The sequence below is a fragment of the Copadichromis virginalis genome, linkage group LG6 (assembly GCF_057382275.1).
Source record: "Copadichromis virginalis isolate Kocher_CV1m ecotype Utaka linkage group LG6, C_Virginalis_male_GT1.1, whole genome shotgun sequence".
In the NCBI taxonomy this organism is placed as follows: domain Eukaryota; kingdom Metazoa; phylum Chordata; class Actinopteri; order Cichliformes; family Cichlidae; genus Copadichromis; species Copadichromis virginalis.
In genome coordinates, this window is record NC_140623.1 from 1,579,304 (window position 1) to 1,604,451 (window position 25,148).

General features: G+C 38.9%; 1 protein-coding gene across 1 annotated transcript in view; it reads left to right on the forward strand.

Moving 5' to 3' along the window:
- The window catches only part of LOC146706883 (uncharacterized), a 30,094-nt gene that overhangs the window by 4,327 nt on the left and 619 nt on the right, over positions 1–25,148 (forward strand). Inside the window, exons 2-15 of the mRNA XM_085458183.1 lie at positions 12,808–12,890; positions 12,994–13,074; positions 14,334–14,393; positions 15,375–15,545; positions 17,432–17,560; positions 17,772–17,817; positions 19,830–19,920; positions 20,035–20,176; positions 20,336–20,440; positions 23,858–23,945; positions 24,101–24,134; positions 24,395–24,469; positions 24,607–24,709; positions 24,857–24,996. Coding sequence (XP_085314309.1) covers positions 12,808–12,890; positions 12,994–13,074; positions 14,334–14,393; positions 15,375–15,545; positions 17,432–17,560; positions 17,772–17,817; positions 19,830–19,920; positions 20,035–20,176; positions 20,336–20,440; positions 23,858–23,945; positions 24,101–24,134; positions 24,395–24,469; positions 24,607–24,709; positions 24,857–24,996 — 1,348 coding nt within the window. The remainder of the gene's footprint in view (positions 1–12,807; positions 12,891–12,993; positions 13,075–14,333; positions 14,394–15,374; positions 15,546–17,431; positions 17,561–17,771; positions 17,818–19,829; positions 19,921–20,034; positions 20,177–20,335; positions 20,441–23,857; positions 23,946–24,100; positions 24,135–24,394; positions 24,470–24,606; positions 24,710–24,856; positions 24,997–25,148) is intronic.

A 25,148-nucleotide genomic window follows, 5' to 3' on the forward strand; every position in this document is an offset into this window, starting at 1 on the left:
CAAGTATGAATTGCGTTTCACTTTCTAGTTCCAGTTAAAGAGCTGCTTTTCCTAAATAGCTGCATAAGAAACAAGCATTTAAACATTTAAAAAAAAGAAATGTTATTGAGGTGACTGAGCAGCTCATTCTCTTAAATCTCTTAAAGGTCCCAATGGGTTTTCTTTTAATCGCTTGGTAAATTTTCAGGAACTAAAAGATGTTACACTTCAAGTTAAGAGTCACAGATTTTGGCATTAAATCAGAGTAAAGCTTTCAAGCACAACCTCCCCCGGTTCCAAAATACACAGAGAACAGAAGAAGTTAAAGTTACAGCAGCTTTTGTATCATAAAGGGCAGCTTTATTCCTTGTCAAGCACATTTGGCCCTGTGGTTTCAATCATGATAATCATTTTACAAACACATTTTTAAATAGGACAGGAATGGAATTGAAAAACAACCAGTCACAGACAGTGACGGCTTCATTATGATTACCGCCCTATCAGTAATCATAATGAACTACTTACTGGAATTAAGTAACACATAAAAACCCTAGTCACAGACAGTGACTGGTTGTGACTGGAGTGGACGTCCCAGCAAATTCACCCCAAGATCAGACCATGCAATCCTCAGAGAAATCCTAGCGCTACATCTCAGACGCTACAGACCTCAGTCAGCATGAAAGTACAATTCGAACACGACGGATAAAGAAAGGCTTGTTTGGAGGGGAACAAACACAAAACCTCTAGAAGACTAAGACTTGGCTGTGGACATAATGCACAGCACCATGTTTGGTGAAAACTAAACATGGCATAGAAATAAGACAGGAATATATACCCCCCCCCCAATACAAATATGATTAAGAAGACCATGAATTCATTTTTTGTCCTATCAGGAATTATAGTGATCTACTTACTGCAATGAAGCAACACATAAAGACACACATGAGTCAGAGCGATAGCATGTCCTGCATGCGTCTTTCAGTCTTGTATTTGTTTACAAAACTGGGTGCGTCTGTGTGTGATTAGCCTCGGCACTAATTAGCCAAAGGATTTAGCTGCTAAAATAGGGGGAACTACCCGTTTTGAATTTAATGTCACAGCTATAATACAGAGGCTGGATAAGAAACTTGTTACCTAAATGTAAACATGTAAAATTATTTTCTTTTTAAGTTGATTACGGTTCAAATTTGGAAAATGGAAGCAAGTTCCTCTGCTCTGTAAATGGTGTGAGGAATCAGCGCCACATATTTTATCACACAGACCTCACTTGGTTATGAAACAATCAGTTAATTGTTGACTTTCTTTTGAGCCTCTGAAATTGAAGGACTGCTCATAAAAGTGGCTGTAACTGGAAGCTGGAAGTCTACAGTCTTACTACTGCTTCTGTAAAATTAGCTTTGGTAGTTTATAGAGGCAAAAATAAAATTAAAAAAAAGAAGTGCCATTGTCCAAAGGTTATGGACCTATGTGTATCAGAGCTTCCAAGCATGAAAGAATTTGTGTCAAAATTCAAGATGATGTATTGATGAAGGTAGGCAGGTATTCACAAACATAATCTAAGTAAAGTTTAATTTTAGTGGTTGCTGGGATATAAAATCACTATCTTTTAGAAATTGCATAAGATGATTTCTGATTTTCTTCCTAAAACAAGAAAAGAATAAAGTAAAAAAAAAAATTCCTCTGGAAGCTAGGGAGTGTCCACACAGCAGGTTGGCAATCAGAAGCCATAGAAAGTCAGTGACATTCAGTGACTTTGAGTCACAGCAAGTGACATAACTGTGGGCATTGTGAAGCGGGCGGGTTAACCGGAATTAAACTTCTCCCAACTTTGAGGTGAGTGATTGAAACTAACAATGAGAGCAAAGAATGCTACTGTTTGAGATTTGAGGGAATAGGTTTAAACCAGAGCCCTTGAGTAGCTTTTTAGTTGTTTTTTTAAGTTCTTGCCTTTTAAAATACATCTCAAACCTTTATACTGGTATAATGCTATGGCGCGGCTAGCATATGTTACTAACATTCTGAACTATTGCGAGGATGATGGAGTCTCGCAATAGTTCAGCATCACACGTGGTGATGGCACGACTCTCCTATTCAATGCTCTGGGTTTAATGCATTATAAGGTTGCTTAGGCAACTGGAGGGATTGGTCTACTAGTGTCCAGTAACTACCAAGCAAAAAGCAAGAAGAGAATCACTCGCTGTGTGGACAACTCTTTAGACTTTTACCATCATCTTTGCTATTGTGGGGTTCCTCCGTAGATTTAAAGTGTCATTGGAATCATATTTATGTCATACCACGTGTCTGTGAGTAAAAACATAATCCGAGCAAATGACCTTATTTCACCGGTGCAATTAGGTTAGTTATGCCTCTCTCTCTTGAAATGTGTCTAATATTTTTTATTTTTCACCAAAATAGTTTGCAGTTGATTATTAAAAAACATTGAGCTCAGTTCTTATGCTTTGTTAGCATACTTTACTGGTAAACAGCCTTGGAAGACCTGCAGATGAATTTGAACACTGTCATTTATGGAAAAAAACGCACAAAGATATAATTGGATTAAATGCGAGGACCTTGGTAGCTTACCACTTCAGTGAAATGTGCGCAAAGACTACTTTCTCTGTTTCGTTTATCTGTATGTCTGAGTCAGAAGCCTCTCTGTTCTGCTGTACTGCTTGTCTTTAGAGCAAGGTCAGGGTTTATTTATCACCCTTAAACTCTTCCAGCAGTCCAGGGGATAGAATTGCTTCACTTTCCTGGAAACTTTTTTTTTAACCATGAAACAGTTAGAGAAGATATTGAGGTTTCTGTTGCAGTCAGCATAAAATAGTAAATAGGTTTGGGAGAACAGCATGTATGTTTGAAAGATAACCTCAGATTGCTAGTGGTGCATGACTGTGTTGTTGTGTAACGTCACTTTGGGGCCACCATTTGAATAATAACCGATTTGAGAATATATTTATCTTTGAAAGAACAAAGATAACATTTTTCTGTTTTCATGTGAATGTAACACAACGTCCTAATTTAAACATCATTAAAACAATTATTTTATGACATCACTCGAAGGAATTAGTGGATTTACATAGATTTCTTTGAATTGCAGTAAAAAGTTTACGTTTTTCACTTGTTAATAAACTGCAGAAGAATCTTTACACCAATCATATTCTTGTCGTTCTTTACTGCAAATAACAACTGCAGTGTAGACTCAACCTGCTGCCCTGTTTCAGTTCTGGAGGACTTACTAAAGCAGTACACACTCTTGTTAACATTTTGGAGATTGCACACAAGCTCATGCATGTAGCACATAACTTAATGTTGCCTTTCATACCTGATCTGAAAGCTCCCATGGTGCTTAATCTGCTGAGTAAATATTACAAACCTAGGCTGAATAGAGAGCAGTCATAACTCGCTGAATCATCCTGATATCCTGTCCTCCTGTCATGGTCCCTGTGCCTCACCAGCTGATCCAGCTCATTATGGGCTCCCGCCCCTGGCCCACGCACCTGCTGCCTATCGGGATGATCACAAGGCCGATTTAAGACAGCAGCACTGTGTCACTCGTCGCTGGATCGTTGAGCTATCAGCGTCAGTCGCTCAGTAGTCAGAATCTGTGAGTTCTTTCCGTCTGTTCGCCTCTAACTAAAGTTTCTGTGTACAGACCTTTCCCGGACCTTTCCCTGCCTGCCTATCATCCCGTGGACGAGTGAGTGGATTTGTGTTTCCCCAGTGTGGGGAGTGAAGAGAGAGAGCCTTTGGAGGGCGTCGGATTCCCGTCTTTCCCCTCACATACCCCGGAACCCTGGACCCCCCTCCCCTCCCTCCAGCACATTGTAAATAGCATCACCTGGTGTCGTTGTGTAAATAAATTTGTAAACTCTGTAAAGAGTCCCGGTCTGCGCCTGAGTCCGTTAACTAAAACCTGACACCTCCCATAGGAGCCCAGCATGAGTAGAGGTCTCTTTTTTTCCTCTTGGACTTTCCCATTGTAGTGTACATTTCAGTGTTTCTTTCGTAACGCTACCGATCTCCGACCTGTATCCCCATGTGATGTCTGTGTTGTGTGTGTAAGGTCGGGGGGGTCCCATTTCACTGCAGGGCAATCTGCATGTGGGGAATAAAGCCTTGATTGATTGACATGCTTGTTCATCACAGTGGAATCTTGTAGTCACCCTTAAGAAATTTCATCACATGCAGCAGTAATATTAACATTTAATTTAAATGCAAACTAACATGTCTGATTTGTATTCTGAATTATGTTGGTGGCTTAGGTTTACTAATATAAATGCCCATAGGTGGGAATGTGAGTGCGGATGGTTGTCTGTCTCTATGTGTGACCTGTCCAAGGGGTACCCTGCCTCTCGCCTGATGGTAAGCTGGGATGGGCGCCAGCCCCCTTGCAACTCTGGTAAGGATAAGCAGGAGAAAATGGTGGATTTTTAGGATATTCGTTTCCTGTTGCGTTAATTGAATTTGCATCTTCTGACCTGATGCTTCCAGTGGTCTTTTCCCATGCTCCCAGATTAATTTAAAGACAATTCTAGATGCATTTCCAAATATCTGGTGCAGATTGTGACAAATAATCCGAATGTATCACACACCTGTATAATCTCGTTCAATAAATGAACGTGTTTTCTCGAGCAAATTTAAAAACAAACTTGAGACAAAGACTCATGGCAAAATAACCTTAGAAATCACCATCATGGTGTTTAATCCATTAAGATTCTCTCCAAGGTACTGCAGCCACGTTCAGTAGTTTGTGAGTCTCTTTGGCTTCACCTTTGTCTTCAGTAACTTAAAATCCTGCTCTTTCAGGATGAGATCAGGTGATTGACTTGTCCCTTGAGGACTATTCAATTTCTTTGCTCTGAGCATGCTTTGGGTCATTATTATTTGGTTTGGAGTTAGAGCAGGGCAATATGACCAAAAATGTTTATCATTATACATTTATACATTTGAAACACATTACATTTGCAATAAGGATATAACTGACAATATAATCGACACTTTACAACTCCACAACTTTATTGGTGCAAAAAGAAAAAAAAAGTCATCAATGTATTTTCACTTAAATAAGCAGCTATTTTATGTGCATTAAAGTTATATAAAAATGTAACAGTGCAAATCCTTGCTGACAGTTTAACCAAAAGGCATTTCCAGTGGAAATTGGCCGACATATCCTCAGCATAAGCATGTATAATATCCACAAAACGTAAAAAGAGGTTATACACACAATACGGTAATACTATGTTGAAGCGCAGTACGTATCACTTTGCAAGGCTCCTGCCTACAATAGCAGTAATGCTCCGACAATCCATCAAGCGGTGCGGCTTCATAGCTTAGCAGTCGTACTAAAACATTTGACAGATTTTCGAGTGCTGTCACCGTGTACATAAAATCGATTTGAGGTCAGTAAACACAACCAGAATTCAAACATAAGGCACACGGGATGATAAGGGGCTCTGTCGACTTTCAGAAAAATCAAAGGATTGATTTTAAGTGTGCCGTATTTTCCAAAAAAACTGTAATAACGACGGCCCGCTAGCACGCTCTACCAAAAATAGTGCTTAGTTGTGTATCTGACGGACAAAAGCTAAACCAGTTCCACACCACTGAAGTTGCAGCATTTGTTTTCCGCCATGTGCGTATGAAAATAAAGGCACTGCCACTTCTGCTGGCAGCCACATCATCAATAAACACTAGCGTCGTTCCACTGGCAGCCATTTCATGAATATTTTGCCCATGTTTGACAGATAATGTAATGCGATTGTGATCGTGATTCTGTTTCTTGCCATACTTTTCTCTTCTCATCATTCTGGTTCAAGTTCATGTTTGTTTCATCTGTCCAAAGAAGTTTTTCTTCCAGAACTCTGCAGGCTCTTCCAGTCTAATCTGGTCTTTATGGTTTTGAGTGTAACCCACTCTGTTTGGATTCATAAAGGAATCTATTGATTGTAGACCCTGACAACAATATGCCTCCTTCATCAAGAGTGTGAGAGTGTTGACTTGACTAGATATTTTGAAGGACCTTTTTTAAACCAAGGAAATAATTCTGCCATCATCCATATATCCACAGTGCTTTGGCCATTTCAAAAAAAAATTTTTTTTATATCTCTGGAACCCTTGAAAAGAAAATCTAAATCTTTTAGTAAGTCAATTTAGTTTGATATAAAATGATAAAAGAATAGACCTCACCTAGCCACGAAACCTCCTCTTATTGAATTGTCCTTTTACTTTTGAACCTTTGAGTCTATGTTGATTATGCATACAAAAAAAGTCTAATAGTCCACATTGTCATAGCCCTGGCTGTATTTCAATCCCATGTTTCTTTTGTCATGAAGTTGGATGGAGTTAAATGTGCCAGTTAAATGAATGACTTCATGAAGCCTCTTAATCACAGTCAGTGCAAAAAGAAGCTAGTAAATGATTAGGATGCACATGTTGTAACATGTAACTATCTAGCTTACTTAGTAGCGTAACTAGCAAATCCTCCAGGAGAACTTGTTTTCTCATCATATTGACAGAAATAAAAATCGGGACTTGCATATTGCGCTTTGTTCTGCAGCACTCGGCATTATTCATATTACGTCTTATTACTGGGGCATTTCATTCACTTGCAAGACGAGAATCTCTATCAGAGCAGTATGCTAGTGTCTGCATGTGATTTTTAACTCAAGTTCAGCACAAAAAAAGGGATGAAGACGCCACTGTTTTGCATTAATTGTGCTTTACATGCAAGTTATTTACTTTGAGTACAACTCTCTAGAAGAAGAATCGAATACATGAGCAAAATCAAAGCAAGAATCTGAAAAAAGTGCTTTTGCATGTACACAGTTTAAGCACTTCAGACAACTGCGTATAAATGCCTCATCAAAACATCCAGCTTCATTCAGTTTCATCATAAAATGGTCATTCACATTTCATTTGTGTAGTCAAATATTTTAAGAATGAATATAAATGGAAACTATGCTGGCTACATTAAACCGGTGGCATTAGAAGGCTGTGTGTCATCAAAGAAAAAGACGGTTCTGACACTAAAATCATCAGACAATAAGCTCCCCTGAAACATGATCATATTAATCAGTTGTTGTCCGCATATCTTTGGATTACTGTATTCTTAGTAAATCTGATAAAGACAGTATGAAATGAAACACCACAGATATCACCTGATTTGATGACATATAAAATGCAACCTTGCATATGTATTGAAATCTGTTCATGCCAGCTGATCTTCCACTACTAACACATGAATTTAAAGCATGGAGGGCAGCCCTACCCAAAAAACCCCACAATGCATACTGTAAAATAGCTCTCTATAGGCTGTCTTCATGTAAGTGGTATTTATGTTGTGGTGATGTTGTTTCAAACTGTAATTTGACATTGGCTAAATGTGGATGATAATTCAAAACAAGCCTGTTGCACCCGTGTAAACATCTTCCCTCTTTCCTGTTCTTTTCATACCTTTGCATGTCTTTGGTGCCACTGAGTCAGGTGGTGCCATTTCGGAAAGGTAAAACGATTCAGTGTCTTACGGTTTCTGATGAAAAAGTCTGCTCTGCTTAGCACCAGTTGCAGCAATGTTGTTTTTGAGGGGTAAAAATGTTCGCATGACACCATAAAGTATATTCTTTCCTTCCCCCTCTTTGCCTTCATATTTGGGAGTATAGGAGACTTTGTTGTGTGTGTGTGGCAATCTGTACCAATGTACGTTTAGCGCCAGAGATTTCCCACTCATTCCCACATTTCCGACTCAATTTCTTATCAAGCAATGCAAATGGACAGGTAGTATGAGATAATTCTGGTTTCCTTCTGCTACGTGGTCTTGGTTTTTCACAACGATAACTGAAAAGGTTTGCTTCACATCAGGAAGACATAGCTGAGGTAAAGATGTGGCTACATGCCAGGAGTGTGCAAATGTATCATCAGCCTTAGCCTCAAGACTTAAAAATTTACCACCTTGAGAGCTCAGATAGCTTGATGTTGTTTTTGCGCAGCAGGCTGATAACACAAGACATTTTATGAAATGGACTTATTCTCCAGGGTGCTCTCCGACTGAACTTCTGACTTCTTTTTGCTCCGAGGGCAGCAGAACAAATTGTTCAGAGCGCAGCTTGCATGGAAGCTCAGCAACAGAAAACTGCTCTCATTACTGACTCACAAAATGATTCTTAATCCAATCCAATCCAACTTTATTTATATAGCACTTTTAAAAACAACAAAGTTGACCAAAGTGCTTTCCAATAATAAAACAGAGATAGCAGTTAAAACCATACTTTAAGCATACAATGAAATCAATAAACAAAACAAATATATAATTGAAAAAGAAGATAAAAATAAATCAACATGAGTAGAATAAACAATAAGATATACAATGAATAAGATTAACAAAGTAAAAAGATTAAGAATGACCAAAAACTGACTACAAACTGGCTCTGATAACACTCCTAGAAGGCCTTTGAAAAAAAGTGTGTTTTTAAAAGTGATTTAAACATTTTAATGATTTTATGCCTGCTCTTTCTCTGCAAGTCTATCAGTTTGCACTTACAAAATGATGACCAACACAAAACACACTGGAAAAATTTCCCTTTTACATTCTGTATGTGGCCAGCAGGAGGAGAATCTGTTTCAAATCTGTTTCATTTGATCTCTTCTATTGTTCATAACACAGCAGACCAAATCTTGAATGGCTGAAAAATAAACTCACACAAGAATTAAAATGACCAGTGGCTCCTTTAATTGGCATCTCACCCAACTTCTGGTCTAAATAGAAAAGTCTGATGAATGTTTAAATATGTTTACCAGACAAAGTTTGCATATTACATGGTTTATTCAAACTGGCAACCTATTAAGGAAATACTTTAGAGAGAAAAAATTCAACAAGTTACTAACTATCTATGACTACTCAACATATTGATTTTTCAGGAAGTAAAAAAATTGCAGGCAGTTTTATTAACCTCTAACTACTACATGATTCACTGTCTTGCAAATATAGTCATTAACAAGTGTGATAAAGGTGGAGGTTCCCTTGTAACCCTTGAAACCTTTAAATCTCAGTGGCATGTCAAATATTCTATAAAAAGTAAATATAGTCACTTGAAATGCACAGGCTGCTCTGGCCCTCCCTGCTTCTAGTTTAAGCGCGAGGTCACTGATCTGTGAAACGGTTGGGTGTGACATTTTTTCGACCATCCCAGTTCTGGCATCCCGTCTGAGTTTTTAATAATTGATTGATTGGTAAATGTGTCTTGTTTGAATTTGAAAAGTTTAACTTACTGGGTAATGTTCAGCTGAAAATTAAACAAGAGCAAGAGTGAAATATTTCTAGAATGCTTCTAGCTGTTTGAGCACTATTTCTGTCCAGAGGGTCTCAGATGTGTCAGGCATTTTTCAGGCATGATGATCTCCTCGTGTGGCCCACAAGCGTTTCCCTCACCACAGCCTCCACTCACCTGTTGAAAGTTAAAAAAGGAGGGACGCTCTAAGAAACTAAGAGTCTACAAATGCACAGGACACACTGGAGAAAAGCTCTCTGGTATTGGAGCTCTCTTCCTGGACTTAAGTGCTCCTGGTATAATTGCTAAGTAGAGTCAGCTGCAGCTGGCAATACCCAATGGACTCTATGTGCTCCTCCATTGGTAATCCATAAGGAGTTATGGACAGCCCGTCTACCTACAAAAAGTGGCTGTTGTCAAATAAAGACAGTAGCCCTCCAGCCTGTGGGATACTCTTACATGTGCAGCTGCTGGTCCTTTCCAGGCGTGGAAACGTTAGTAACCTATAAAGAGTTGAAGTGAAACGAGGTGTTAAAAACAGTGAAAAATGCCCACTGCAGCCACTGTCTGTGCTTTTCATAGTGTATTTTATTTTTAATCATTGAGTTTCTTTCACATCTGTCAGCATTGTCAACTAGTCAGCCTTCAGCATACACAAAGTTGAGCTACGTGCTGAGGACTGCATGGGAGAAGGTGTGTTGGTTGAAAACCCCTCTGTGTAGGCAAATGTTTATGCAAACAGACACAACTGTGGTGCCATGTAATAAACATTAGTCAGGGGAGGGAAAGTAATACATGCCAACATAGGAAAAACCATGCTAGGACCTACTAGGTCTGTCACAGTCATGAAAAAACAAAAAGGAACACAGAAAGGTAGAGAAGTAGTCACACTCAAAATGTTCTTTTGTTCTGTGCACTTTAACACAATAACATTAAAAAGAAAAACAGAAGCACAATGATGGGATAAAGCGCTGCTGCACTGAAGGATCTGAAACAGTTATCCACACTTTTTTGGCAGGACTACTGCAGCTCCTTGTATTTTAGTTCGACTAATTCCAATCTCTGTTGTTTGCAGCTACTTGGTTGTAATTTCACTCCTGTTTTAGCTCAGCTGAACTGGCTACCTGTGGGGTTCTAAAGATTTTACATTTTTGTTATGTGCTTTTAAACACCGCCCTGTATTAACTCCTTAATACACATCTGTGAATGTGAGAGTGAATGAATAGTGGCATTGTAAAGCGCTTTGGGTGCCTTGAAAAGCGCTATATAAATCCAATCCATTATTATTAATATTATTATTATCTTTTAACTCCCTATTTTGCCTCCAGGTCACTGAGGCACTCATCATCCTAACAAGTTCTCGCAGTTCCCTCTTCTCACCTAAAGACTCAAAGCCATCAGGCCTCTGCTATTATTGGCCTTAAGCTCTGGAATAATCTTCCCATCCAACATAAGAACCTGTTCAACAACTGACGGTTTTAAATCAGACATTATTAACTGCTTCTGGTCCAGTCTGAGGTCCCTCGTGTTCTGGTCAAGCTTGCTGTTTGGCTGTTTTTTTTTTTTTACCATTGTTTTTAGCATTGTTGGAATTTAGTCGTTATTCTTGTCATGGTGGCTGTTTTCCATGTGTTCTGTGTTTTCTCATTGTTTTTACCACTGTTAGTTATTTACCACTGTTAGTTGTAATTCTATTCTTGGAGACTTGGATTGTAAGTAAGTAAGGCTGTAAAGTGCAGTGGAATCCCGACTTACGAAATTAATTCGTTCCCGAGTGTCTTTCGTAAGTCAAAAATTCTCGTAAGTCGAATCACCCATGGCACCTTTTGAGTGAGGCGATGCTGAACGATAGGCTATAGGCTAATTGCTAACTAGAACAACAATACGTTGTTCAAGGGGTTGTCACATGATTCGGAAGGCATTGTGGGCATTGTAGGCTCAGCCAATCAGAGCCAGCGGATTTCGTTACACGGGCATTTTGCCGTAACATGGGCAGAAATATTGCCGTTCAGTGCCTTCGTAACTTGAATTTTTCTTTAAATGGGGTATTCGTAAGTCGGAGTTCCACTGTACTTTGCAATAGTTTCTGGTTGACAAGTTGGCATCTTCAATGCAAACTACAGAAGACTATGGCAAACTGTCACAAAGCAATCTGAAGGAGATTTTTGTTGCAGATCTGTATACCACTTCATCTTACAGCAACCATTCACTAGTGGTTGGTAATACACGTTTTCCCTAGTGGTCACCAGGTGGTCACTTACCATCTAAAGGGTTTAAACTGCCAACAAATCAATGGTTGGTTGGAAAATACACATTTCTCCGTAGTGAGTGTTGGTTGTAAGGTGGTCACCAATCAGTCTCTAGACCTGCGTAACCAGAGCCTAAGTTGTTAAATTATCTGATCCTGTCAATGGAGATGGCTTTATTACCATCTAACTCAGGGGTGGGCCAGTGTCCTGCAGGTTTTAGATGTGTCCTTGTTCCAACACAGCTCATGTAAACGGCTAAATTTCCTCTTTGGCATGTCTTGAAGTTCTCCAAAGACCTGGTAATGAACTAATCATTTGATTCAGGTGTGTTGACCCAGGGTGATATCTAAAACATGCAGGACACCGACCCTTGAGGCCTGGAGTTCCCCAACTCCTTACATAAAACTGCTTTGTTTACATTTTGCATGTTGCATTTTGTAACAAGTTGCATTTCTGATTTCAATATTTTTTAACCATATTAAAATTTCAATTGAATCGTGTAGAGCGCAGAGTTAGTTGTGATTATATTTTAGCTTTAATCATGAGACAAACATCTCGAGGGGGGAAAAGAAAAGAATCAATGAAAAGACTGATGCCACAAATAGAGTGTAGAATCACCTGCATCTGTGCCTTTTACACAAACAACAAAGTAGCTTCAGTTGCACGTAAGCTGGAAGCACTACATGAAGGAAAATTGTCTTGTGGTCTTGAATGATGTAGATGCACCCACTGACGTTATCAGGAGAAACAGGCAGATTTATTTGCATGTTTTTCAGTTTAAACAAATATCTAACTTGGCACTGATATATTTGTTGTACTTTGAGTTTTACATAGCGTCTGTTTGACCCAAACAGCAAACTGACATCTTAGTTTTGACCTTTCCGTGATCCTGTGTTGTGCTTTTTCTTTCATGCTTTAAGAATAGAGATGTACAGTGGCCTGTATTTAAATAAGTTAATAGCAGTTGTGTTTATTGTAGCTGCCCAGAAGGCTGAAAAAGAAGGGGAAACATGAGATCAGATAAGGTGACACATTTATGTGTTTCCTCCTTTCCTTTCCTTCTGTAAGAAGCTGCCACACGATCACCTGCATGGTTTTGCAAGGGAAATTGGCCAGTCAGAGATCTGAATTGAGCACGTGCTCTCGTACTCTACAGACAAACAGAAAATATAGTCAAATGCCCGTCATTAGAGGCCCAGTTAAACTGATAGCAAAGTGGCTGTTTGTGTTTTCGCGTCATGCCTTTTGTGTCCTGTCACTTTGCAGGAAAACGGCTCAGTGCAATGAGAATATTCCTGTTTGTTTGTGTCTAGACGGTTCTGGACAGGAGGAGATGGAGGCTCAGAATGGACCCCATGACCCATCACACAGGAGGAAGGATCAGAAGTCATCACAGGTACACTGAGCGATTATAAACTATGCGTCATCATTTGGTCAGCTTGTGTTTAAAGCCAGTCATGGAATGAATGTGTGTGTGTTTGCTCCTGTTTGTGGAGCAGGCCATGATGCACAATGAAGAAGATTTGGATGATGAGGAAAGAACAAGAAGGAGAGCTGAAAGAAGGAGGGCCAAAAGGAAAGTAAGTAAGAAAAAGTCACAACAGCACTGTACAAAGTCTTGAACCACCACTAGGAAAATGTGAAGTAGGTACAGCAATTTATTTAAACGTGTAAACATGAATGGTATTAATGTACAAGCCAAAGCCAAAAGCAGAGTTTGTACACTTTCTCGTAAAAGTAGTCTTCCTGCATAGGCTTCTTGAAGGGCATTTAAAGCTGCCATTCTCCATTAAAATTATCCCACACTGCTTCAATAAAGTTGAGGTCTGGGATCTGGGGAAATCCATGGCTGATAGTGTTTCATTGTGTGTTCGTGTATGCTTTTACTGCAATGGGATTGTTTTTAGGATAATTTTCATGCTGAAATGTGAAGCTGTTGGTAATCAGATGCCTTCCAGATAGCACTGCACGGTGGATCAAAATCTTCGTGTACTTTTCTGTATTCATAATTCCAGTAATTTTGACTTCCAAACAAGGACGGAGCCTCTGCTTTGTGTTACAAGTTGGCTGTAGACACTCATTGTTGTACTTCTTTCCTGTCCGCCTCTGCTTATTGATGATGTGAAAGTTAAGTTAAAATGATCAGATTCAAGGAGTGGATAAGTGGAAAAGCAGCCAACCTTCAAAAAGCCTGGAGAACTAGTGCCAAAAAACCCCCACTTTAAAAACGACACGAGTGTCTGGCTGCTTGGAAGCGAAGTGTAAAGAACAGAGTGGTGGCTCAGGTCTACACAGTACTATTACGATACCTACAGCTTATAGTCAAAGTCAAAGTCAAAGTCAACTTTATTGTCAATTCTGCCACATGTACAGGACATACAGAGAATAGAAACTTCGTTACTCTCAATCCCTAGATAAAATAGAAAATGAACATTTAAATATAAGAGTGATTAAAAATGCAAGTAAAATATTTTAAAGTAAAAAAAAATAAATTAAATAATATAATACAATTTTACATATAACAAGAAAGCTATACAATATACAATATAAGGGTAAATGACATTGAGTGCAAACCAATGTCATATATAGTATGTTGTCAGTGTTAAAAGCTGTTTTCTAACTGAAATGACTGCATCTGCTACATTATCATACAGCTTAGCACTACTCACATTCCCTGCTGCTCCACCTGTTCACACACATTGTTAAAATGCATTAACCAACCTCTTTCCTCATTTTATGATACATTCTAATACACGTGTGCTTCTCCACCTCTGTTTACTCATGTTTCATGTCATCATCTATCATCCAATAGCCATCATGTCCTTGCTCTTAATTTCAGAGGCAGAAAGAACGGAGGAAACTAGAGCGAAAGGAGAGGATGGAGGATGCTTCAGAGCAGGTGCGGTGCTAATATTCACATTTGTCTTTCTTTCTTTCTCTTTTCTTTCTTTTCACTGCAATCATCAGACCACATCACCTGATGCCTCATACCCTTTCACACACTTAGCTGGGAAACTATCTGAGTTGCCTTATCCTGCCCACACTTGCTGTGCTTCTGCAAGCCACTTTGCAGTCCACCTTCACTCCACGTTATGCAGTATCTGATTCATGTAATAAGTCTTTTTTCTGCTTGGTGTCTTTGTGTTGTTCTACTGCAGGCAGCAAATATATGTTACCACAGGTGGAACTGTCATCTTTTTACAATGGTGGTTTAATGACAACACTTACTATTATACAGTATTATATATGTTCTTAAACTATATACAAAATTACAGACAATAGAAATCTGTTGTGTAGAAATCACAGCTCTTACCTTTGTCTGTAGGTTGCACACAAAACCATTTACTCTGCTACAGCCCCATTCAGTGTCCTTTGCTCTGAGGTCAGCTAGGCTGTGTTTTATTGTAAATTTAAAGACAGGTATCAGTTCTCACAGGTATCTGCATCTTACTTATTTTTTATAATAAGTACAAAAGTCATAAGTCTGTATTTTTATGTACAGTCTGTGATTTAGATTGTAATTGCTCAACATTTATTTTTAAAGGCTTTATTATAACAACATTTTGCTCTTCTGTTATAATGTAGGCTCTTATAAAATGCATAAGAGAAAACAATCACATCACCACTTGTTTTCTTCTTTATTGGGTTTACTGGCTGCTTTAATCTAACACATAAAATGCTCACTTTCTGTGAAATACAACACAAAAGAGAGAGACTGCCTAATACTGAGTGAAGACAAATTCTTCTTGCAAATCCAGTTCATCAAAAGCTCAAGGTTTCGAGTTGTTCTACTCCCACACTGAAGAAGGCCTAGCTTATCCAGTCACTTTATATAATGATTTTATAGTTATTCCACAGTGATGCTTTTATTTTGTAACAGGAAGAGGAAGCAGCTGGAGAAGTGTCAGATACTGACAGTGATGAGGAGATGAAAGAAGAAGAGCGATGGACTGCCGTTCATTCCAGAGCCAGATGCAATCCTGAATCAGTGGCTGCCGTCACAACGGAGAGCAAGACGAACCGCCAGCTGTCCCACTGGATGTCAGATGAGGTGGGTTGAAGCAAGGTAGCCGTACTTAGTGTTTTATCCCGTCCATTTGGTGGGAAATAAATAATAAAACAGAGTGTCTGTGAACATATTTCATCCAGCGAAGCAAAAGAGAAACTCAACGGTTTAACAGACCTGTGCTAGAGTAACACATGAGGCTTATCATAGAAAACACTGATTTCTACTCTGTAATAACCTGCTCCAAACATGCTTGGTATGACTTGCACTTGGTATGACGGTGCACCGTCATGCACATACACTGTTCAAAAAGCTTAAAGCAGTGGCAGTGGCAGATCTCAATGCATTTTAAACATCTATCCTGACATGGACTGGGTGTTGTGTTAGGACCCAAAGGAGGCCACATAACCTGATGGAAATAAAAATGATCAACCTACAGAGGGCTGAATTCAAAGACACCCAAAAGTCAAAGATTTTGCTGAAATTGCATTGCTGCAACTCATTTAATAGTTTGATTGGGCATGCTTGTATGCATGCCTAACAATATGCTCCAAGTGGTGCAACCTGGAGCCGTCAGATGGAACGAAACATGATCTCTCAGAGCTATTCTATTAGATTTCAGTCAGGCGAGTTTGAGGGTGAGTCAGTGGTATCACATTTCCTTCATCCTCCAGGAACTGCCTGCATGCTCTTGCCATACCAGGAGGACCCAGGACCTACAGCACCAGTGTAGGGTGTTGACACTGGATCCAAGAATTTTATCCCAATCCATAATGGAAGTCAGGTTGCTGTTGCCTAGCCTGTAGAGGTCTGGGTGTCGGTCCATAGATGTGCCATTTTAGACAACCACTGCTGAACAATGCTACAGGCAGCGACCTGTTCCTATCTGTGAAAAGCACAGGGCGCCAGTGGTGGAGATGTCAATTGTGGTATTCTATGGTAAATGCTAATTGGCCCCATGGTGCAGGGCACTGAGCACAGGGCCAGGGTGGGGGGATGTTGGGCGCTAAATGAAGTTTGTTTCTAAATATTTGGTCAGAGACATTCACGCAGTAACCTGCTGGAGGTCATTTTGTAGCTCTGGCAGTGATCATTCTGTCCCTCCTCGCACAAAGGAGCAGATAGCGGTCCTGCTGATGGGTTAAGGACCTTCTATGGTCCTGTCCTGCTTTCCTAGAGTAACTGCTTGTCTCCTGGAATCTCCTCCGTGTTCTTGAGACTGTGCTGGGAGACAGCAGACCTTCATTATCTGTGCAACCTCTGTAGGATCCAAGTATCACCTCATGACACTGACTCTAACCAAATGCACAATTAATGAAAAAGGTCAGAAAAGATGAGGAGGGAGAAAACCTCAGTGTCCATGGTGTCCCACACCATTCCTGTTTCACGGGTTGTCTCATTGTTGTCCCTTTAGTGCAGCTGTTGTTATTTTCATGAACATCAAAGCAGCTGACTTGATGTTGTACTCTGATTAAAAATCTTTCCCTTAATAATTTTAAGCAATACGGGTCTTAGACTGTGAAACACTTGTACACAACACCTGTATTCCTATTATCATAAAATTAAACCTGCACTGACTTTTATGTGTTTCAGAACTATTTGAACACACACAAAGACACGACTCAGAGTCTTAGAAAGTATTTGCATTTCTATGAATAGGTAAGCTCTGATTTATGGATAAACTGTGACTTAGGCAACTGATGTGAGAACTAAGAGATCTGTGCACAAACACAGTAAAACCTCTAAAAAATACTAAAGCTACTGCGCCGTGTTTTGGATTCAGCGCCTCCAGTTCTGGATCATAAAGGATCATAAAGATCAGCCAGTCTGATTTATGTATTTTTAGCTCGGAGCAGGTCAGAGCAGATTGACATCTTCAGTTTTTGTCACTCTATAATACTGAAGGTTTTGTGTTACTTCCTGTGGTTCAGGAGCCTGAGTGGGATATCAGCAGTGCATTTGTGGCCAACGCTGCCAACAACATTAAACTGAAAGGCCTGATGAACAGAGCAAAGCAAATCTCCAGAGAGAACAAGGAAAATGAGGCCAGGAGCAGCCAGGTACTCTCTCTCTGTCTCTCTCTCTCTCACACACACACACACACACACACACACACACACACACACACACACACACACGCAAGGTCCAGTGATCTAGCCCAGAGATGAGCTTATATGATCCATCCTCTTTCATGTACGGCTGGCTAAATGTATTTTGAGTTAGAAACCAGTGACGTGACTGCAGTGACAGAACTTTCTGTGGTGATTTCAGGAGGAGAACACAGAAGAAATGAGGAGGATGGGGGAGTCCCTGACATGTGAGTCTGCTCATGTGTTCTTCTTCAGCTCTATCCTGCAGCCAATGTTCCCTCTAATTTTTCATGTGTCTGAGCGAACACACAAACTCCCTGAGCGGTCCCTTGGACCACTGTGAGCCACAGCAGACGTGTGCACTGTGGTCACACCAGCATCGAATCCATCCAAGTTACATGGTTTATTAAAATAATCACATTACAGCATTTACATTTATGTTACACTACTTTTACTTAACTGCTTTAGCCCACTTACAATGAAAATTAAAAAAAAATCTTGTTCATGACCTGTGTAGCATGTTAACACAACTGGAAGTAAAAATAACTTGAACTCCAATTTTGAAAACACAACTTTCTTTTTTCTTTTTTTTCTTCTTCTTCTTCTTTTTTTTAATTTTTTATAAAGCTCTGACTTGTATTATGAGTCTGTGGTCTGGGAGAGAGTCCTGTAACTCTGTCTGCAAAATACAGTATATAATGACCAATGTTGGGCAATTAATTATATAGTTACTTCTTCAAAAAAGTTACTGAGTTTTGCAAACAAAGTTTTTTGCAGCTGTTTACCTAAAAATGCAGCCAAGGCGTTTTTTTAAATAAACATTTCAAATTATTTACAGAACAATCAGCTGTTCTGCATCAAATTTGATGCCACACAAATTATTTGTGCCACTCCAAAAAGTAATTTCTGTCCACTATGAGATGAAGGAGAACAACAGCCTGATACCTGCAGGCCTGACAGCAGGAGATGTATCACTGCTGTAACACCTGTAACATTCAGCAGTGGCCTCATTGTTCTGACACACACAATAAAACTACTGACTACACTACACACTAACTACACAAGATATGGGCTAAACGTCGCAAATCTCTCACATCTCACCGCCGTCACTCCTAAAACTTCCCCCTTCTTAAACCACTAAATGCCATGTTGCCATATTATTTTTGATTGGTCGACACATGGTACATTTTTTGACCAATAGGAAAGGCTGGGTTCCATCTGTCCTGCTCACATCTCCAATGGTTGTACACGTTGTCATTAACGTGGCTTCACTCCACATCAGCCACGCCGTTTTGCTCGCTAAAACACCGGTGTCGGCACATAAGGACGCTGTCATAGCCTGTCAACGACGTTGATTAGCTGCGTATATACGAATGTGAATCGCGTGATTGGCTGGACTATGGGATAAGGTGGCATCGTTCTGATCCCATACGGGAGCAGCCAGTCACTGACTAACACTGCAAAACAGATTGTTAATGTATTTACTTTAATTTCAATTCAGGTTAGATTTTTTTTGTGCACAAAACAGATTTTTTGTGCGCAGAGACCGTGCCAGCAGTGCGCAATTGCGCACGCGCGCCCCTTAGAGGGAACATTGCTGCAGCCTTGCAATAATTTCAGTGCACAAGATGCCATCGGTCCATTTTTAGATTTAAGCCCAGTCAAATTCCAAATTTTGGACCAAATTTGCAAAATATTTAGTCATTCCCCAAAAAAGGAAGAAATATTTCTTCTCTCTAAAAGATGGTGTCTATTTCAGGAGCGTTGATCGGTATTCGATTATGTAACTCATGAATAATATGTGCTTATATATACTCATTGGCCTTTTAATTATGCACGTCTTGTAAATTTTATGTTTAGGAAGCAGCTACGTTTTCAGTTTTTTAAAATATTGTCAACAAAAGTGATCAGTCTACTTTGTTTATTACTGAGTCTGTAATAATGGCAACAGTTGTAATGATAATAATATTAATAATGATAAACAAAAAGGAAAATGCTAATCATAAATTGTTGCTGCTGGATTGTTTGTCTGTAGGAAAGCGAGTTGCTGTTTATGAAAGTCAGACGGTTGCAGCAGCACAGAGAACTGAAAACAGACATTGCTACATTGGATGGTTTGGCCTAGCCAAAAACATACCTAATAAAGTGGCCAGATAGTGCGTAATAAGTAAGAATTAAGACAAAAAAATGAATGTGTCACCCCTACTCTACGCATAAAAGTGTGTGTGACCTTCTCCAGTGCAGGGCATTAAGATGTTCGAGCAAGCCCAGTACACAGAGGCGGTGGACATGTTCACAGAAGCCATCTTCTGCGACCCCAAAGATCACAGGTGAGCTGACCTGTGAACCCAGACTCCAGCTCAGACTTCAGCCTTTTTCACATCCACTTTGGTTGAGTAAAGTCTCCTGCTGCCTGTGTGTTCGTGTCTCTTCTTGTGCCTCAGGTTATATGGAAATCGGTCGTACTGTCACTGGTTTCTGGAGCGGTACTCCTCAGCTCTGAGTGATGCTCGAAGGTCCATCCAGCTGGCTCCCGACTGGCCGAAGGGATACTTTCGTAAGGGCTGTGCTCTGGTGGGGTTAAAGGTCAGTGAGTTCTATATAACAAATAATACATTTCAATGCCAAGCAACTGTGTCTTTATTTTTATATGTTTCTGCATAAAAGATGCTACAACACTCTATCATTTTATTTCCTCCACTCCTTCTTTCACTAACTGCTGTTGCGTGTCTGTGTAAATGACAGCGGTACAGTGAAGCAGAGAAGGCCCTGGAGAAGGTGCTGGAGTTGGATCAGAATTGTAAGGAAGCATCCAAAAAACTCTTTAACTGTCGGGTCCTTCAGCTCATGGTGAGGAACGTCACGAGTGACTTCAGGGTTCTGGGGTATAACAGCTGCCTGGAAGATATTTTAAAAACTTAAATTTACAAAAACATTTCACATTCTTTAAAAAAGTATAAAACATCCTAAATTCTTGGGAACACCAGTTACTGTTGGTGCTTAGAAATGCAGACAAACCAAAGTGAGCTGTTTACTGCTGGTGTCCAACAGGACGATGGGACACGACTGAGAGAAAAAGCTCAACTCAGCTGTACATTTCCTTAAACTCCACCAGATTCCTTCATTTATTCACACAGTTTTAGATGTGTATCTGTTGTAGTTTACGTTTGAATTTCATCGAATGTGAGATTAGACATTGAACTTAGATGACTTAGAAAATAGATAAAAGCTTATTATTGTTATAAGCCAATATTCTGTAAGAATTCTTTTTTGCTGAAAATGAGCAATAAAAAGTCAATTCTGTGTTTATTAAATCAAACTGTCATTAGGACAAATCAAAAAGTCATGTTCATTTGTGGGGATTTTAACATAGATCTACTAAATCCAAACAAGCAGAGAGCGACAGAGGAATTTATTAATACAATGTATAGCTTGGGACTTTTTCCAGTGATCACTAAGCCCAGCAGGATTACAGCACAGTCGGCAACCCTAATAGACAATATATTTACTAATGAAATAGAAAATAGAACCATAAGTGGTCTCCTAATTAATGACATCAGTGATCATCTACCTGTTTTTATAGTGTATAACAGCAATTACAGGAAGGTTAAACAGCAAAACACAATAAAATACAAACGAGTGAGAACAGAAGAGTCAATAAACGCATTCAAAAGTGATTTACTCAAGCAAGAATGGGAGATGCTGTATAAGGAAAAAAATATTGATAAAGCTTATGAGATTTTTTTAGGAAAATTTAAACTGTTATATAATAGTCATTGCCCAGTAAAGAAATATAGTAAAAAACAAAAATATGCAGAGTGCCCATGGATTACAAAAGGATTGCAAAATGCATGTAAGAAGAAAAATACCTTATACAGAGAATTTATAATGAACAGAAGTACAGAAGCTGAAAATAAATACAAGAAATATAAAAATAAATTAACGAGTATTTTAAGGTCATGTAAAAAGGAATACTGTGAAAAATTACTGATTATGAATAAAAATAATATTAAAGGGATCTGGAAAACATTAAATACCATCATCAAAAAGGGCTCGGGGCAGGCAGACTATCCTTCGTATTTCGCAAATAATGATAGAAATATTACTAATATGAGAGATGTGGTAAATGAGTTCAATAAATTCTTTGTAAGTGTTGGGCCAGACTTGGCTGAAACAATTCCTGATATAACAGATTCTGTAGAGAAAGAAACTAGACTCATTGACCGCAATCCTCATTCAATGTTCTTAACGGTGGTGGAAGAAATGGAAATCATTGATATTGTTGGGAAATCACAAACAAAAAACTCTACAGACTCTGACGACATTGATATGGAAATCGTTAAGAGAGTGATAGAGGGCATTTCCAAACCCTTAACACACATTTGCAATTTGTCCTTACAAACTGGTACATTCCCAAAACAAATGAAAACAGCTAAAGTAACACCACTGTTTAAAAATGGTGACAGACACCAATTCACAAATTATAGGCCTGTCTCTCTACTTTCTCAGTTTTCAAAAATACTGGAAAAAGTCTTTAGTAATAGACTTGACAAATTTATAGATAAACACAAAATAATAATGGATAGTCAGTATGGTTTCAGATCAAATAGATCAACATCATTGGCATTAATGGAACTGATCGAAAATATCACCAACAATATAGATAAAAGACAATGTATAGTTAGTGTATTCATTGACCTAAAAAAAGCTTTTGACACAATTAATCATGACATATTTACTTGATAAACTGGAGTACTACGGCATTAGAGGAGTGGTGTTAGAATGGGTAAAGAGTTATTTGAGAGACAGGCAGCAATTTGTGAAAATTGGGGAATATCAATCAGAGTGTATGGACATTGTTTGTGGAGTTCCGCAGGGGTCAGTATTGGGACCAAAGCTGTTTATCCTCTATATCAATGATATATGTAGAACATCAGATATACTACAGTTTATTCTATTTGCAGATGATACAAATATTTTTTGTACTGGAGAGAACTTACAGCAGCTTTTGGAAATTGTCACACAAGAAATGATTAAACTGAAAACATGGTTTGATAGAAATAAGCTATCATTAAATTTGGAAAAAACTACATTTATGTTATTCGGAAATTGTAAAAAAGATGCAGGAGCAAAATTATTAGTAAACAATGTTGAAATAGAGCAAGTTTCGGATACAAATTTTCTGGGTGTGATAATAGATAACAAAATCTGCTGGAAACCTCACATAAAGCATATACAAGCCAAACTGTCAAGAAGCATCTCCGTACTAAGTAAAGCTAAACATTTTTTGCCTTCCAAATCACTCCGGGTACTTTATTGTTCACTTATATTGCCATATTTGGAATACTGTGTGGAAATTTGGGGAAACACATATAAAACTGCACTTCAACCAATATGTAAAATTAAAAAAAAGCAATCAGGATGATTAATAAAGCAGGATTTAGAGACCATACTAACATCATGTTTTTGAAATTAAAAATACTGAAGTTTATGGATCTTATAAAATATAAAACTGCAAAAATTATGTACAAGGCCAGATACAATATGTTACCAGGAAATATACAGAGGATGTTCTATGACAGAGAAGGAGACTATGAATTGAGGGGGAAATTGAATCTAAGGATTCTTAAAGCACGGTCAAAGGTTAAAACCTTTTGTGTCACTATTTATGGGGTAAAACTGTGGAATAGTTTTACTATAGATCTACAGCAATGCTCAGGAATTAGTAAGTTCATGAAAATACTTCGAAAACTGATTTTGGAAGAATATGATACCGATAAAGATGATCACCCATTGTATGTATAAAAATATCAAATTATATCCAAATTATATCAATCACGGTAGCCAAGTTTATATAGGTTCTCCTCGTGTATCGTGTGGAGTATGTGATGATGGGAATTAGGTGAATTATGTGGGATCAATAAGATGTTGAGCAGGGGTAGGAATTAATAAGTATGTTCATACTTCTTCCTACTCCTTTTCAGACCAAACATTGTTACATTATGTCAGACGATTTTGTTTTATTTCATTATATATTTTTTGTTTATCTGAACACATACGTGTGTGTGTGTATATCTACATATATATTCGTATCTGTAAATGAAAATATATGTAGTGTGTATATATTGTTTTTTGTTTTATATGTCTGAAACAAATAAAGATACAATACAATACAATACAAAACTCGAGCTGATGTTGCTTTCCAAGTGATGACAGTAAAATGTTTCTATTGTCTGACATAAATGATTTTTAACTTTGTTTTTGCAGGAGATGGGTTTCGATGAGGCGCAGAGCAAAGAGCTTCTACAAAAGTTCACCACTGTTCAGGCAGTCGTCAACCAATTTGAAGCCAGAAGTAAGAACTGCCTGCAATGTCACCTTTGTCCACCATGAGGCAGCACTGTTGCATAATGACAGTATTTTGTAATAAAACCAAAATTTAAGCAAGTTTAAGGAGTTTGTTTGTTTAAATCGTTTTGTGACAAAGTATTTCGTTTTTCTCTCTCGTAGCTCTGAAGCTCTTTTCTCAGCAGGACCAGAGTGGGTAGGTTATTACCTCACCCATCTATCACACATTCAGAAACCCAGAGCACCTTTCAGGGAAATCTTTGTTGTGATTTGAATGGAATGAAACACAACAAGTTTCTTTTATTTCCTTCATAGAAAGAGACATGTAGATACAAGTGAGAAAATAGTTCTGCATCTTTGTCATCTGTTAACACTGAACAATAACCACACTTTCCCTTCTGTGTGGTCGCCACACTCGTTTCCTTCGCTTCTCTGTTTTTTCCTCCTGTCTTTCAGAAACTGTCGCTCTCTGTGGGTTGGAAACGTTACACAGGAAGTTACAGAGAAGGACCTCTGTGATCTCTTCAAAATGTAAAGACTGTGTGTGTGTGTGTGTGTGTGTGTGTGTGTGTGTGTGTCTGTGTGTGTCTATGAAGACATTAAAGCTTTAAAGAGTTTCCAGCAGTGATAGTTTATTAATAGTATTAACCTTTTCTGTGTGTGTTCAGCTTCGGTGAGATTGAAAGCATCAGAGTTCTTCATGAACGCTTCTGTGCCTTTGTCAACTTCAAGAACGCCAACATGGCTGCCAAAGCCCTGGACAAGCTGCAGGTGTGTGACGGGCCTAGAAACCGTCTTCATCATTGGGACTGTCTGTGTCTCGTTACGCTGACTGATACTTCTGAGTGTCAAAAAACTGAATATTGTCATGAAAATTTGTCTTAAAAAAGTTTAACTGCACTGTGTCCTTCTGTCCAGGGGGTGGAGCTCGGGGGCAACAAGCTGGTGATGAGGTACCCAGATCGCTGGATCCACAGGACTGTGTCCTCCATGCAAAGAAGCAGCAGCAGCTTGGCCTCCAACACTGCAGGAACTCAGCCAAGTTCAGCTGCCTCTGGGTACAGAGCGACTCATTAATGTGTATCTGTGGGCTTTCCAGAGAGAGGGTCCCTTACAGTGTGACACAAACAAATCACCGTAGAATAGTTTTCAGTAGTAGCTGAGAGATGTTACTTTTCTTATTGATCTCTTATCGGATCTCCTCTGCTTC